Source organism: Aotus nancymaae, unplaced genomic scaffold (genome assembly GCF_030222135.1).
Source record: "Aotus nancymaae isolate 86718 unplaced genomic scaffold, 86718_ANA_hifiasm-v0.15.2.pri h1tg000025l, whole genome shotgun sequence".
Classification (NCBI taxonomy): Eukaryota; Metazoa; Chordata; class Mammalia; order Primates; family Aotidae; genus Aotus; species Aotus nancymaae.
In genome coordinates, this window is record NW_026988438.1 from 6,905,812 (window position 1) to 6,920,947 (window position 15,136).

General features: G+C 39.4%; 1 protein-coding gene across 4 annotated transcripts; it reads right to left on the bottom strand.

Moving 5' to 3' along the window:
* Window positions 1-8,612: 8,612 nt before the first annotated feature.
* On the bottom strand, window positions 8,613-10,802 carry ARL4A (ADP ribosylation factor like GTPase 4A). 4 transcript variants are annotated; one of them, XM_012450725.3, is made up of 3 exons: window positions 10,729-10,743; window positions 10,041-10,158; window positions 8,613-9,620 (listed from the first exon to the last, which is right to left on the bottom strand). In XM_012450725.3, exon 3 carries the CDS (start codon window positions 9,532-9,534, stop codon window positions 8,932-8,934), a length of 603 nt encoding a protein of 200 aa, XP_012306148.2. In that variant the 5' UTR covers window positions 9,535-9,620; window positions 10,041-10,158; window positions 10,729-10,743; the 3' UTR covers window positions 8,613-8,931. The 4 variants fall into 4 exon arrangements, with proteins under 4 accessions (XP_012306148.2, XP_012306149.2, XP_012306150.2 ...); XM_012450726.3 differs by lacking the exon at window positions 10,041-10,158 and having other exon boundaries at window positions 8,613-9,623; window positions 10,729-10,802; XM_012450727.3 differs by lacking the exon at window positions 10,041-10,158 and having other exon boundaries at window positions 10,729-10,797.
* Between the last annotated feature and the right edge of the window lie 4,334 nt (window positions 10,803-15,136).

The window sequence follows — 15,136 nt, forward strand, 5'->3', positions numbered from 1 at the left end:
TCAGTAATTTGTAATTAAATATATAAAGACTAAATAAAAGCAAAATATAATTAAAGATACAACTGTCAGTCCGATAAATGTTGTATTCTGATTTTGCAACTTCATATCCTGCCATTCTCTCCTTTGCTCATCAGTTCTAAGCATACTTAGTCTACTTGGGTTCTGTGATTTTTCCATCTCAGGGTCCTTGCACATAAAGTTCCCTCTGCCTGAGATGCTCTTTCTTCTACTCTTCCCATAGCTCTTTAGATAAATCAGAAAAATCTTCTCCAACCACTTTATTAAATGAAAGACGGCCCTATTGTTTTCTCATCTTTACCCTCTGTTTCCTTCATAGCACTTTTCACATTTTTTATTTTCTAACATTTGTCTGATATCCCTTTAGAATTAAGCTTCATTTATTTGTTAATTATGGACATATGTGAGTGTTTAGTATGTACATGCCTCTCCTCCTGTTAAGAGCTAGGGATATGGCAGTGGATAAATGCCTGCTCCTTGTGGAGCTAATTTCGTAGAGCAGGAAAGACACACTACCCTACTCTGTTTTGGTCATTGCTATATTCCAAACACCTAGCAGCATGAGGTAGTTGTTCATATACTTCTTGAGTGAATGTTTGGTGTACTTGCTAAAAATCATGCCAGATGACTCATAAAGCTTCCTTCATAAATAACCTTGTAAGAGAGATAATGTTGCCATTTAAAGGTGAGAAGGCAGCAGCTAAGAGAAATTAAGTAACTTGGATTCAGTTACACCACTAATTCATGCCAATACTCTATCTGTAAAATTTAAAATAAACATCCAGTTTCTAACATGAGGAGCTGCTGCTTGATCAAGCAAGAAGGCCCATCTTTTTCTATAGAATAGACTAAACATGTTTTATTTGATTAATCAAATGTGTCTTGAGTTTATTGGATGTAGGCCATTTAGATCTCCCCATTTTCTTCAATTTTGCTACTGTCATAGATCTTTTATTTTTCCTTACCATATCTGCTAGTCCTCAAAATAATTGGCTTTGATCAATGAAACCTGTGACATTCGAAGTTCTCAAGAGGGATACAGAAAAAACACTGTAGGCACTCGTTATTAATAGTACTTCGCCTCTAAAGCTTTAACTGATCTCTTTTGAGATGGGCAGGACTATGTGTAAATTTCTAAGATAGCACCTATTAAGCATACAGTATATATAAAATCAGTAAAAGGAAAAGTGTCTATTCCCTATAGCCTTTCCCTGGGCTTACTCAGATTTCCCCTAAGACATCTGATCTGAGACATTCCTGGATCAGACAATGCTCTCAGTTTGTTTATTATGACGTAAATGCCAAGCCAGTGAAAAATGTTCCACTATATAGAAGGAAAAGGGTCTAAGACAGGTTAAGTTTCACTAGGCCAGTTCTATTTATGATTCCTTTATTCCTGCCATTAAAAGTATGATTCCTCTGGCATCCCCAGTCCACAATTTTTAAATTCCAAAGCAATGGTTTCTAAATCTGGCTGATCTACGTGTGTTTAAAAAACATCCTACAAAGAGTTGGCATAAAAATTACTGGAGCCATTTGCTAAAGATTCCATTCAAAATGTCTGAAGTCTAGGAATCTCAAGAGTTCCTTAAGCCATTCTGAAGTATATCCAGTTTAGAAAAATGCCATTGTTGGGAACTTCATTTTGTCATTCACCCATTTCAGGGTATCTTCAGGTAGATGGTAGATTAAGGGAAACAAACATTGTTCATCTGAATAGTTAAGAAATACTTCAGCCCATTGGATGCCCACAATTTCTAATCACATGCTGTTTATTCAGTTTCTGCACTAAAAAGTAACGTAGAAAAAAACCCATAAAACAAAAAATCAGATTCTTGTTGACATTACAAAGAGCTACAACAGGAAGGTAAGAGTTCTTTTTCAACCAGAGACTGTTATATATCAGATGCCTTCCATGTAAACTACTTGAATTTTCACAAAACAATTCAATTGCCTGAACTGAAAACAAAAAATTGCCTAGAAAAAAATTCCTCATGATTGTGGGAAATATTCATGTATCTCAATTTATAAAAAAGAGGTTCCTAAAGCATTGTGTGTAAATTTTTTATCCCAAATTGAGTATTTTAAATATACTTGAAAAACTGTTTCTATTAAATAAACCAGAGTCAACATTTCTACAAAGTAAATAAGAGATTTTGTGAAACAGATATACCTAAAACATAGTCCCACATAAAATAAAAATTTCAAGTGACCTTAAAATATAAGAATTTATCCCCAGTGAGATATACCTAAAGGACAAAGGCAACTACAACGTTCTTAAACCATTACCAGTCATCCTATTGTTGACAGTGGTACTACATTGAGATTAAAGTGGAATAAAGCAAATAAAAAGCTGTGTGTTGCTCATAACTAATATTTTTGGCATGCATGAAAAGAAATAATAATATCATTGAAGCTAAATAAATGCCTTATCATTCTGAATGTAAATCTTTGAATTGAAACTATCACTGTGAAACAATGATGTATCTAATCTTAAACAAATAGAAGTCTAGTACAATTCACTGAAAAGGCCAGAAACAATGACAAATCCAGTAGTATAGACTTGGACTCTAAATATCATTTCCTAATAAAAGGAACCTGGCATCCTAGAAAAACAGCAGATCTGGGAAAGGAAATGTACAGGCTAAGATAGGGACTTTGTGTTCAATGAGAAATCAAAGAAACCACGGAAGATTACTAGGGTTATGTGAAAAAGACTCAGTTCTCTCTAAAGTTGAGACAGTTTATGCATAAATAGGAATAATAAGCTGGAAGAGGCGGAATTATATCAAATATATCTTGTCTGTTTGTTTTTTGAGAGATTGTTTCGCTCTTCTCGCCCAGGCTGGAGCGCAATGGTGCGATCTCGGCTTACTGCAACCTCTGCCTCCTGGGTTCAAGCAATTCTCCTGCCTCAGCCTCCCAAGAAGCTGGGACTCCAGGCATGTGCCACCATGCACAGCTAATTTTCTGTATTCTTAGTAGAGACAGGGTTTCACCATGTTGGCCAGGCTGGTCCGGAACTCCTGACCTCAGGTGATCCAACCACCTCAGCCTCCCAAAGTGTTGGGATTACAGGTATGAGCCACCGTGCCCGACCTCAAATAATATCTTAATGTGTAAGTTTATAGCAACACTCAAACAACAAACCTTGTTGATTATCTTTTCAGGATGCTAAGAAATCAACTCATTTTTAAAACTTGTAAATCAAGAGAAACGTGCATTTATCTTGCCTTCCTTTCCTTTAAGAACTGAATCTAAGAATAACCAAATCATTGCTGAGAAGTTTCTTATCATAGAAAGACTCAGTTAATAAATAAAGACTGATAGAATATAAAATGTCACCATTCTGCAGCTTTGATTAAAGGATATTGCAGGTACTGTCTTCTCCAGTAGCCACAGTCACTTGTGGCAGGTTAATATTAATTAAAATAAAACTAAAAATTAAATTCCTCAGTCACACTAGTCACATTTCCAGTAGCTAGTGACTTCCATATTTGATAGTATAAACATAAGATATTTCCATCATTACAGATAGTTCTATTAGATGTCATTGACTTGAGACACTGAACATCAACCAACATCACAAAACAACAACCAGACATAATACCTACTGATGGGAGTACAAAGCACCATCACCTCTGAGGCAGCCTGGGGGAAAAAAAGAAAATTACAGAAAAATCAAAGTACAAAGAAACATGTAAACACTATGGAGATGCATTCAACAAAGCCCAGAAGGTAGGAAACTACATAGCAGGGAATATTCAATCAGAGAGAGAGGAGAGAGAGAAAACATCTGTAGAGACACATATTGACCAATCACAATGGGTAGACTATAGTCCATTGAATGCTGATTCCAAAAGCTTTTTACAAATTTAAAATAATAAGAGAAATCTAAACACTGCATGGATGTTTGGTTATTTTGGAGAAGTATATATTTTTTACATGTGATAGTGAAATTTTTTTTTAAAGTGAGTATCTTTAAGACACATACACCAAAAATGTTTATGAATAAAATGTAATTCCCAGAACTCACTTCAAAATCATCCACAAGTGGAAGGAAAAGGAAAGTGGCATGGAAGGAAGTGAATGGAAGTATAGGAAACCAGATTGGCCCTAAGTTGGTAACTACTGAAACTAGGGTATTCATTATGTTATTCTACTTTTGGGTAAGGTTGAAATCTGTCATAATAGAAAGTTAAGATTTTATCTAAAGGTAGACCTTCATTGAAATGAATCAACTTCAATATCTCTGATCAACTACTAATATAGGTAATCTCCACTTCAGTGCAACATAAACAGAAGACACAAAAACAAGACCAAAGACTGAAAGTAACTGGAAAATAACACAGCATACATAATCACCGACAAACACAACCACTGTCATCAACCAGATGTGCCCACAGATACTGCAAGTTTCCATTAAATGTCGGCATACAGATTCCTATCATTAGATAAAATTTGTGAATTACTGATAACAATCTTGAGGCATTTTGAGGAACCACAATGTATACAGACAATTTCAAATTTTTAATGTCTGAAAGTGAGGTATTATATTTTGATGTATGTCTATAATAGAAAATAACCATGATTTTAAATTAAATTTTGTCTTACAGAAAAAGGTAATATTGTGTTACAATAAATTGGTACTTTAGAAACCTAAGGAAATGATCCATATTTCAAGGGAATTTAGACTTTCACCAAGTTGCCATTTTGTGGTATGTATGAGTTCACCATGTTGTATCCTCCACCCCACCCCCACCCGCCAAAACAAGTATTTTCTTTCTTTTTCCTTTTTTTTTTCTTTGAGATGGAGTCTCGCTCTGTTGTCCAGGCTGCAGTGCAGTGGCATGATCTTGGCTCACTGCAACCTCTGCCTCCCAGATTCAACCTCTGCCTCAACCTCCCAAGTAGCTGGGACTACAGGCACCCACCACCATACTCACCTAATTTTTGTACTTTTAGAAGAGACAGGGTTTCACCATATTGGCCAGGCTGGTCTCGAACTCCTGACTATGTAATCCACCCACCTCAGCCTCCCAAAGTGCTGGGATCATCGGTGTGAACCACCATGCCTGATCAACAAGTATTTTCTTTAAATAGATTGATCATAACATATTCTGGCTATTAATAACTATCCATTGAATGCTTAATAAAGTGTCAGTTACTCTGCTAAATATCATTGCTTGATTTAATCAGTTATACTCCAATAGTAGATATAATCCTCAGTTTACAAATGAAGAAACTAAGGCTGCAAGTAAATTGCCCCAGATGAAGTAATAAACATATTGATTCCTACTGGTTAACAATAGGTCAGTTTTTACCAAATGCTTGGCAATATGCGAAACAGTTAATACACGTTATTTCAACTCTCTCAAAATTCTATGGGACAGTCTTCATTTACCCAGGAGGGCATTCTCATCGTAAGTTTCAAGGAATTTGCTAAAATGTCACATGTGTAATAACGGAAGAATCAGGACTTGACACTGATCTGACTCCAAAGCTCATGTTTTCAGCCAGTACATTTAACATCCTCCTATACTAGCTTCCTATACAGGTATTCCTATATTTTTAATATTCATGCACAGAACTGGATGCATACTCTGGCTGTGGTTTGTTGAGACTATTACTTCTGATCATAGATTTTCATGTTAACATTATTACTTTACATTGGCACCTTATATTGGTTCATATTAAGGTTTAAACACTATAGTATTGCATATCACCAGGATCCATTTCCAGAATGTTCTGCCAAATTTAAATCTTAAAGGTAAAATTCCAGCTCCAAAGGTAAAATTCCAGCTTGACACTATATCCAAGATTCTTAATTGCATCAGCTGAATGCTGTTTTATATATCTAAAGTTTGATAACACTTTTTTTGCATCTTTATTATTGTTGATGAAATCATTGTTTACATTACAGAGGAAATTATTATACTAAATGGAACCTTGAAATACCAGAGTTCCTTCAAGGTCACAATGAATAATTAATGGAACAATCCTTGTGTCAAATGCCTTGTACAGGCTGGGTGTGGTGGCTCACACCTGTAATCCCAGCACTTTGGGAGGCTGAAGCAGGTGGATCACCTGAGGTTAGGAGTTCCAGATCAGCCTGGCCAACATGGCAAAACCCCATCTCTACTAAAAATACAAAAATTAGCTGGCTGTGGTGGTGCACCTGTAATCTCAGCTGCTTGGGAAGCTAAGACAGGAGAATCACTTGAACACAGGAGGCAGAGGTTGCAGTGAGTTGAGGTCCTGCCACTGCACTAAAGCCTGAGCAAGAGAGCAAGACTCTGTCTCAAAAAAAAAAAAAAAAAAAGCCTTGTACAAACTAAGTCTATGCCTTTCCCTCTGTTCATAAATCATCATTCATTTAGTAATTCTTCCCATATATACATATATTTATAACTTTGTATTTTTGTCTCCCAATAATTTTTCCATAAGTCTTAGTATACTTCTGATGGTTTAAGAATACTATTTATAAACCATTTTAAGAATTCTGCACATTTTTAAAATTAAATATCTTTAAGTATCAAAATATTTTATTTTTCTTGAACTTTGTTCTTTGATAATAATTTGGATTCAGTTGAGCAGTCCTTGATTAATATTTTGTATTAAACCCAGAAACTTAAAATACAAGAAAATATTTTAGAAATATGCACTAGGAAAAGGTATGCCATAATAACTAGATACAGGAGCATAGTCTAAACTCTTCAGGATTTAAAGACTCATTACACTACGGTGTTAATAAATAGAATAGGTGGTAAGGAACTTGAACTTAGCAATCTAGAAAATCTTATGATGAGTTTTATAGCTGAATTGTCTTTTATAAATCAAACTTTGTACAGTGGTCATGCTATTTTCTCTTTTGTTGTCCATTAAATATGAAAAACTTAGATAACGTTAATTTGCTTAAGTTCTTAGGCCACAAAGGGTCAAACACAAACTTTTGAAATAGTTAAAAGAGTACTATTTTATATAGTAGGTAGACACAAAGTACAGGGAGACTGAAAAATCTAATTGATACACAGATTTTTTTTTTCAGCAAGCTTTATTAATCCATCATGGATCTACTCATGTTTGCAGCAGATACCATGATTTCAGTATCAGTGAAAGAAGAAAAAAAAAATCAAGCAGCCTTCAATGCCTGTCACATCTAAGCAGATCTAAACTACTATAGGACCAAACAGCCTAGCTGGTCAGTTGTTTTTACACATCTAATTAAAAGCTTCAGCAAAAGTGGAAATACATCAAAATTCAAAGTCAAATACTGTTCTCCTAGTGCTTCAAGTAGTTTATTGGTAGTTATTATCCACATTTCTATAAACATTCTAAGTGACCATCACTATTGCAGGAATATTTAACATACGAAGGCTCCACATGAAGCTACTTCATTTATTTTGTGTGACACAAGAATCAAGGTTCCAAAAACTCAGTTATGCCACTAAAACAACAACAACAACAACAACAAAAACACCCAAAGCCAAAACCAATCCTGCTAGCAAAGTGCATTTCTTTTGGTAAGTTTCAGAACCAACAGCTGTTGGCTTCAGACAAAAAATAAGCTGATTTAGTAATATATGATCACTGGAAATAAGTCTCTGCCTGTAGGTAAGAATTAGATAAAAGGTCCTTCCTCCTTACAGAGATTTTCATTCCAATGTAAACAGCACTAGTGAATTTTCATATAACAGGTTTGTTATTTTACCCTTCATTTTCTATCATTGTAATTCTTATGTGTCATACTGTTAACATTTCTTCCTCTCTATAATCAGGACTGGACAGCCCATGTAACACCGATCAATTTGTAAACAAAAAATTAAAGCTCAGAACACATACAGGATCTCTTTCACATTTTCATTCTACAGCGCATCAGGTACATTTATAAAGCTTTTGCTCTTCCCAACACACTACAAAAATATATAAAAACCACATTTTTCAGCCAGCAAATATTAATAAAATATCTCATAACTGGAATATTTTAGAGACCACATATTGTAATTACATCCTCTTGACTAAATCAATTGCCTTCTTCAAAAATCCATATATGTATCCAGTGCATATTAGTTTACATGCCCATATTTACTATGAATGAGTCAAGTAAATTATTTTAGGTTCTTCAAGTGAAAGTGCTTCTGACAACAAACTATTTCTGTAATAGCCCTAAATTCCCGAAAAAGTTGTTTTAAACCTGTGTAGAACAATGCATAGCTATTTCTAAAAAGAAAGAATACACACCAAAACATGCTTTGTCAGGAAAACTAATCCATGCACTTGAATATACCCCAAATATCTTTTTATTAAAGGCAGATCAACTTAAACATTATCTAGAATTAAACTATACCATTAAATTATTTGATTCCACAAAGTATCAAAAAATCATTTGGCCAAAACTTTAAAAAGCAAATACTTACTCCTTGTCTCTTACTTCAAAAAAGGACTGGGTGGACCAATGTGATCAATGTAACTGCATGTATGGTAATCTACCTGAACATTTCCATCAATTAGTACTTTATCATTACAAAGCCTTGTATGCAATTTTCTTGCAAAGGCTTCCCCCTAAAAGATATAAGCAAAAAACACTAGGTAGACACTCTTTAAAGTTTTATTTCGCTAACTTCAGGTCAAATTTCCACAACTGTGTTCTGGTCAATTTACTATCCTTGCTTGGCTTCCCCAAATGGTAGTACCAAAAGAATTGTGGGGTAGGGAGAAGAGACCACTTTAAGAAGCACTGCATTTACTCATCTTCCACAAGGCAACAGAGTTGGGCATCTGATTGTTCAACAAAACAAAGCTTTAATAGCATCCAGGAGGGCAGACAGGCAAACCAGGCTGTAGACACTCTTCTATTTGTCAAAATCAGACCAGAGAAAACCTACTCCACACAGATATAATAGGTATGGATATTCATCTTTTCTTTTTCTGTTGTCGCAACATTTTTCTTCTTTTAATTATCATATCATGTAGTTTCTCAAGTCCTTCCTTTAGGCCATCTCCTATGATTGCACAGGTAGGCTGCAAATGCCAAGGAGTTGACGAGCTCAGTTCACCCATTGCTAACAATTTCTCAATTTCTGAAAGAGACAATGAGTTCCTCAAGTCTTGTTTGTTGGCAACTATAAGTACAGGGACTCCTTGATTTTCTGATATCCTAGTTATTTTGTGAAGTTCAGTTTTGGCTTCTTCCATCCTTTCGACATCAACAGAGTCCACAACAAATACAATGCCATCTGTGCATCTGGTATATGATTTCCACAGTGGCCTTAATTTCTCCTGACCACCTACATCCCAGAAGTGAAAAGTGACTGTTTTAGAATTTCCCAAGGTTACCTTAATTTTCTCAGTGTTAAATCCTTTGGTAGGTACGGTATTTACAAATTCATTGAACTGCAGCCTGTATAAGACAGTTGTTTTTCCAGCACAGTCCAAACCCAGAATAACAATGTGGAAGGACTGAAATGAAGGCAGGCTGGACAGGATAGATGTCTGGTCTGACAGCCCATTCCCCATTTCCAGCTGTGAATAAATGTCCCAAATTGAAATGCTTTCCTCTTCTTGCTTTAGAACTTGTCTTCGTAGGGGATCCAGCTATAAGACTGCTGGGAGAGGGAAGAAGGGATAAGTTATTCTTCTGAAATAATACAGTAAACAGGTTTATTCTATTTTGCTAAAATAACATGAATAGCTTACAACTTGCTTTGCTAAACAAACCAGAAGAGATGAAACGTATATGAAAACGCATACAATCCAAGGCAAACGATGGAATAACAGTGATTGAAATTATTTGGTTTACTTAAATTGCAGTAATATGTATGCTATTCTCCTGGGTCCCCAAACCTCAAAGACCTCATTCTGGAAAGAACACAGTCACCAGTATCTGGTCTAAGTCGCGGTAACCACAAAGTGCCTATTTGGCAGAAAACTCATAGGTCCTATCTTGGGAATCTAATTCCACAGGCTTAACAGCACTGCAAGATCACTATTATCTCCCATCTCTTTAAAAATAACGTTCTCACCTCCCGATATGGAGTCTGGGTCCAAATGGGAACGCATTGGCAGGCGTTTCTACGCAGAGCGAAGCACACCCAACGTCCTTCCAGCTCAGCTCTCCAAGCAGCTCTGGCAGTTGCCGCACTAGAAACGCTGGACTCAGACTCCGACCACGCCCACTCCTCCCGGTCCACCCATAATTCCAAATCCCATTGGTCACCCGCATCAGAGCAGCCATGCAACTCCCGCCTCCGCTCCCTAATTGGTGAGGGTAACTGCCGCTCCCAGCGTAGAAGAGCCGGGCGCTTTCTTGGTCCACCGGCACCACCTGTTGCCCTTAAGTTAGAAAAGGCGGCGTTCTCGGAGGGAGCCGAGCGGCCTCTGCAGGGGAATGGGGGCCTCGAGCGGTCACGTCGCCGCCAGCCTGCCGCCTCCACCCGGCCCGGCGCACCTGCAGCATGGCCAGGGCGCCAAGCCGAGGCTCTCACATCCGGGGCCCGCAGTCACCGCCAACGCGTTAACCCTTTGTCGGCTGGCCCGAGGGTGCCCGCTGTGTGGGTCCCTGAGGCGCAGAAGATCCGACCTGGCGCGCCCGCCGGGTAAGCCGACCCTCCTCGGAGCGGGATCCCCTCACCCCGCCCCTCCGCACACGGCCGGCTCTTCTCCCTCGGCAGGGCGTGGTCGCCCTTGGCCACCCACCCCGCCGCGGCTCACCTGACTAACCGTCCTTCCCTCCTCTTCACTCGGCGTCTCTCTCAGCCGCTGAGGAGGTTCGCTGATACCTGTTAGCTGGCACTAGGGAGGCGTGGGCGGTGGCGGAGTCCTGGGCGCCGGGCGGGCGCCGCGCGCCAGGCTGCCCTAACGGTGCTCCACGCCACAGGCCCCGCCCCCTGCCTGTGCGCCGCCCAGGCGCCGGCCGGTGGGGGGCGCGCAGGAGCCGCGTCTCCTAGCAACGCCAAAACAAGGTCGAGTTCCAGTCAGCTTCGCGCTAGCTGCCGGCGAAGTAGGATGGGACTTCCGGCCTCACGCCAGAGCGGTTGCTCCCGGTAGCCGGGTCTGCGGCGGCTCACCATCTTGGCACTGGCGCCACCGGGCCCCGCCTTCCCTCAGGACGTCTAGGGCGTCCGCGGGGCAGCAGCCCCGTGACGCGAGGTTAGGCGTTCCAGAGTTCACCTGTTACGGGTGGTCCCGTACACAGGGAGGAGACGTGGAGGTCCCTCAGTAGTTGGCCTCAGTGGCCTGGGTTGGCTGGACTGGTCTGCACTTTCCTTCGCTGTTTGTAGAGCAAATGAACCCGCTCTTCCGCGTGATTCTAGCAGCATCCCCGGGAGCTGGCGACAGGTAGAAATATTGCAGTTTGACACATAAGGAAATACACTCTGAAAGATGAATTTTTTTTTCCCTTTCAAATTGCCCACACAATTGTATTAATTCCAATAGATATTATTTCCAGTATACCATTCAACTACACACCATTTGTACGTGCTGGAGTGAGACATCGATGTATTTTGCTTGAGGGTCCAGTTCTCTTAAAACTAGCGTTTGCAGTTTAACGACTTGGAAAACAACACAAAAAGCCATCTAGCCTTTTTTTAAACCTCTATCCCTTCAAAATTCCCTTTGCGGCCATACACATACTAGGTATCTCTACCTACAGAAAGCTGCATTTTCCAAGCAGCGGGCGAGAGTTTAATTCTTAACTTCCCTCTACCTCTGCATTTGTGTTTCCATCGTCTTTTTCTTGTGTGCCTTTCGTTCTACATTAATCTGAACGAGCTCTTCACTTTTGTCTGTGATGTGTTTTAGTGGTAAATTATTCCTCCTGGGCAAGACCTTCACATCTTCAGTGTTAATGGTGGTTCTTTTCGCATGTCTTGCAAACATTTCTAGGTCTTTGGCAAAATTTTTGTCCCGGCGCGGTGGCTCACGCCTGTAATCCCAGCACTTTGGGAGGCCGAGGCGGGTGGATCAAGAGGTCAGGAGATCCAGACCATCCTGGCCAACAAGGTGGAACCCCATCTCTGCTAAAAATACAAACATTAGCTGGGCGTGGTGGCGCGGACCTGTAGTCCCAGATACTCAAGAGGCTGAGGCAGGAGAATCTCTCAAACCTGGTATGCGGTGGTTACAGTGAGTCGAGATCATGCCACTGCGCTCCAGCTTGGCAACAGAGCGAGACTTCGTCTTGAAAAAAAAAAAAAAAAAAAAATTCGCGTTGTCAAAAAGCTCCGAAATTGCTGCAGTGATTTGTTTGCTGAGCTGCATCTCTGCCCAGTGCAACTTCCTTGCGAAGGTAACCCACCATGTAGTGAACTGCTGCTTCCTTTGGCCTCTGTTGGTAAGAAAATGGCCAAGAAAATCGCTGGGTTGGGTGCGGTGGCTCACGCCTGTAATCCCAGTACTTTGGGAAGCCGAGGCGGATGGATCCAGAGGTCAGGGGTTCGAGACCAGCGTGGCCAATATGGTGAAACCCCATTTATACTAAAAATACAAAAATGAGCTGGGCATGGTGGCGCGTGCTTGTAATCCCAGCTACTTGGGAGGCTGAGGCAGAAGAATCGCTGGAACCCGAAAAGTGGAGGTTGCAGTGAGCCTAGCACGCGCCAGTGCACTGTAGCCTGGGCGAAAGAGCGCCATCTCAAATTAAGAAAAAGAAAAAGAAAATCGCTGCTCCTCCTTGGCCTTTACCTGCTCCTTCATCAGAGCTGAGTGGCAAAGGCGCATAACAGAAAGGGAGGTCGGCCAGATAGGATTTTCCCGCCGCAGCCCTAAAAGGATGTTTCTAATGACCCAAGCAAAATTAGCAGTGGTCCTCAAACTGTTAATCTAAGTCTACTAGTCGTCAAATGCATAATGCTTTTCATTGGATGATTCTGACTAAATGTAATTTTGTCTTTGATCAGTAAGTTCACAAATATTTATTGAACACCTAATAGACACCATTCTGTGTGCTTGGAGATAGAGGTGAGCCAAACGCACTGTCCCTGCTTTGTGGAATATTGGAATCTCTATGGGAGAAAAAGTAAATGGATGTATAAATTTATAAAATTTTATCATTGGTAATTTCAGGGTGCTTACGACAATGTGTAAAAGAAGTAATGACTTAAAGTTGTAGGAAAGCTTTAATCAACAAACATCTTTTTGGTGGAGGCTGCAAGAGATTGTAACTTGGAAGAGTCTATATGGTACACTTTTTAAAAAGTGTACTTTTTTTCTTTTTAAATATGAATTGGAGTTTCCTCAAGAAATATCTTAGTTTTTCTCAAGACCACTATTGCCAGTGATATTTATCTCTTTTGTGACTAGCATAGGAACATGCGGAATTGTCATACTGGATTCTCTAAAAAGTCAAGACCAGCCTTGCTAATATGGGGAAACTCCGTCTCTGCTAAAAATAGAAAAAATTAGCTGGGTGTGGTGGTGGGTGCCTGTAATCCTAGCTACTCAGGAGGCTGAGGCGGGAGAATCATTTGAGCCCAGGAGGCAGAGGTTGCAGTGAGCCGGGATCACACCATCGCACTCCAGCCTGGGCAACAAGAGGAAAACTCTGTCTCAGTAAATAAATAAATAAATAACCGACATAAAATACAAGGTTTAAGTACAATGCATAATTTCAAGACAGCCACACTAATTTTGGGAATAAGAGCTAGAAATATAGCATATTCTGTAAACATGAATCTATTATAAACTAAGGATTGCCTTATTAGTTAAGATTGTGGAATCTCATTAGCCATTCACATAATCAGCAAATAAGTGTTAAAGGGCTTAGTGCAATAACCTATTTCCTTTTGGAAATTCAGCAGGTATTCTTTATTAAACAGGAATAACTTGCAGATTTTCCTTAAATCAAGAATTTTGAGCAAGAAAATTCTATGGTAACCCTCTGTTTACAGTAGTTTTGAAATCAGTAGGGCCTTCCAGTATTCCTTGCACAGTCTTCCCTGGAGCAAAAAGGGAAAAAAGGAAAACAAACACATTGAGGGCTTCCAATCTTGCAGAATCACCCTCACTGAATTGCACTGTAATGTGATACTCTAGGTTGTAAAACTACAGTAGTGGTTGGCAAACTACAGCCTGTAGATCAAATTCAGGAGATAAGAATGGTTTTTATGTATTTAAAGGGTTGCAAGAGAATGGATAAGAAAAGAATATGCAATCAAGGTCATCTGTGCCCCCCACAACACACACATACAAAATAAATTTGCTCTCTGCCTCTGTAGAAAAATGTTTAGTATGCCTGTTCTATATATAAAAACCATATGAAAACAGCAACAAATGATATTAAAAGCAAAGAAATTTGTGGAACACAAAGTTCACTTTGTTGCATGATCTTATAGAAGGCCCATTCAGAGATTTTATTTATATACTATGCCAGAAAAAATTTCCCTTTAGGCTGTAGCTTATAAACAGTGCCTCAGTGCCCTGGGGTGCCTTGGAATTCCTAGGGGTTCTGTGGGATAAACTTTTTGAGGGAAACACAGTGACATCTGTTGGACTTTATTAACAACTACAACTATCAAGTTTGGATCTATCAACTTCGTAAATAGAAATTTGGGGTATTTATTTTGGCCTGAGGTACCATGAAAAAATTACTGAGGCACTAGGGGCTCTGGGAACCTTGCCTTTAATTATAGTTTTCCAAACTTGGCTAAGGATGAGAATCACCTGTTAATGCTTGTAAACATATAGATTCCTGGTTCCTCGTATTTCAGAACCCCCAAATCAGAATCATCAGGAGAGGAGCCAGTGATCTCTATTTTAAGTAAGTATTTCAGATAATTAATGATTAGACACTTTTAAGAAATAATAAGAAGTGGGTAAGTTTACAACTGAGTAATTTACCTTGTTTCTCTTTTTGAATTAAGTATCAGGACCCAGATCAAATCTAATGCCTGTGTTCTCACTTCTAAGTGGAAGCTAGACAATGAATACACATGGACATATAGAGTGGAATCATAGACACTGGTGACTTCAAAAGATGAAAGGGTGGGAGAAAGGTAAGGGATGAAATACTACCTGTTGGGTACAGTGTACACTACTTGGGTGATGGGTGCACTAAATGCCCAGACTTCACCACTACTACACAATATATCCATGTAACACAACTGCACTTGTATCCCCA

Coding starts and splice junctions, on each gene's coding strand:
- ARL4A (XM_012450726.3), bottom strand. CDS start 9,534: ATGGGGAATGGGCTGTCAGACCAGACATCTATCCTGTCCAGCCTGCCT.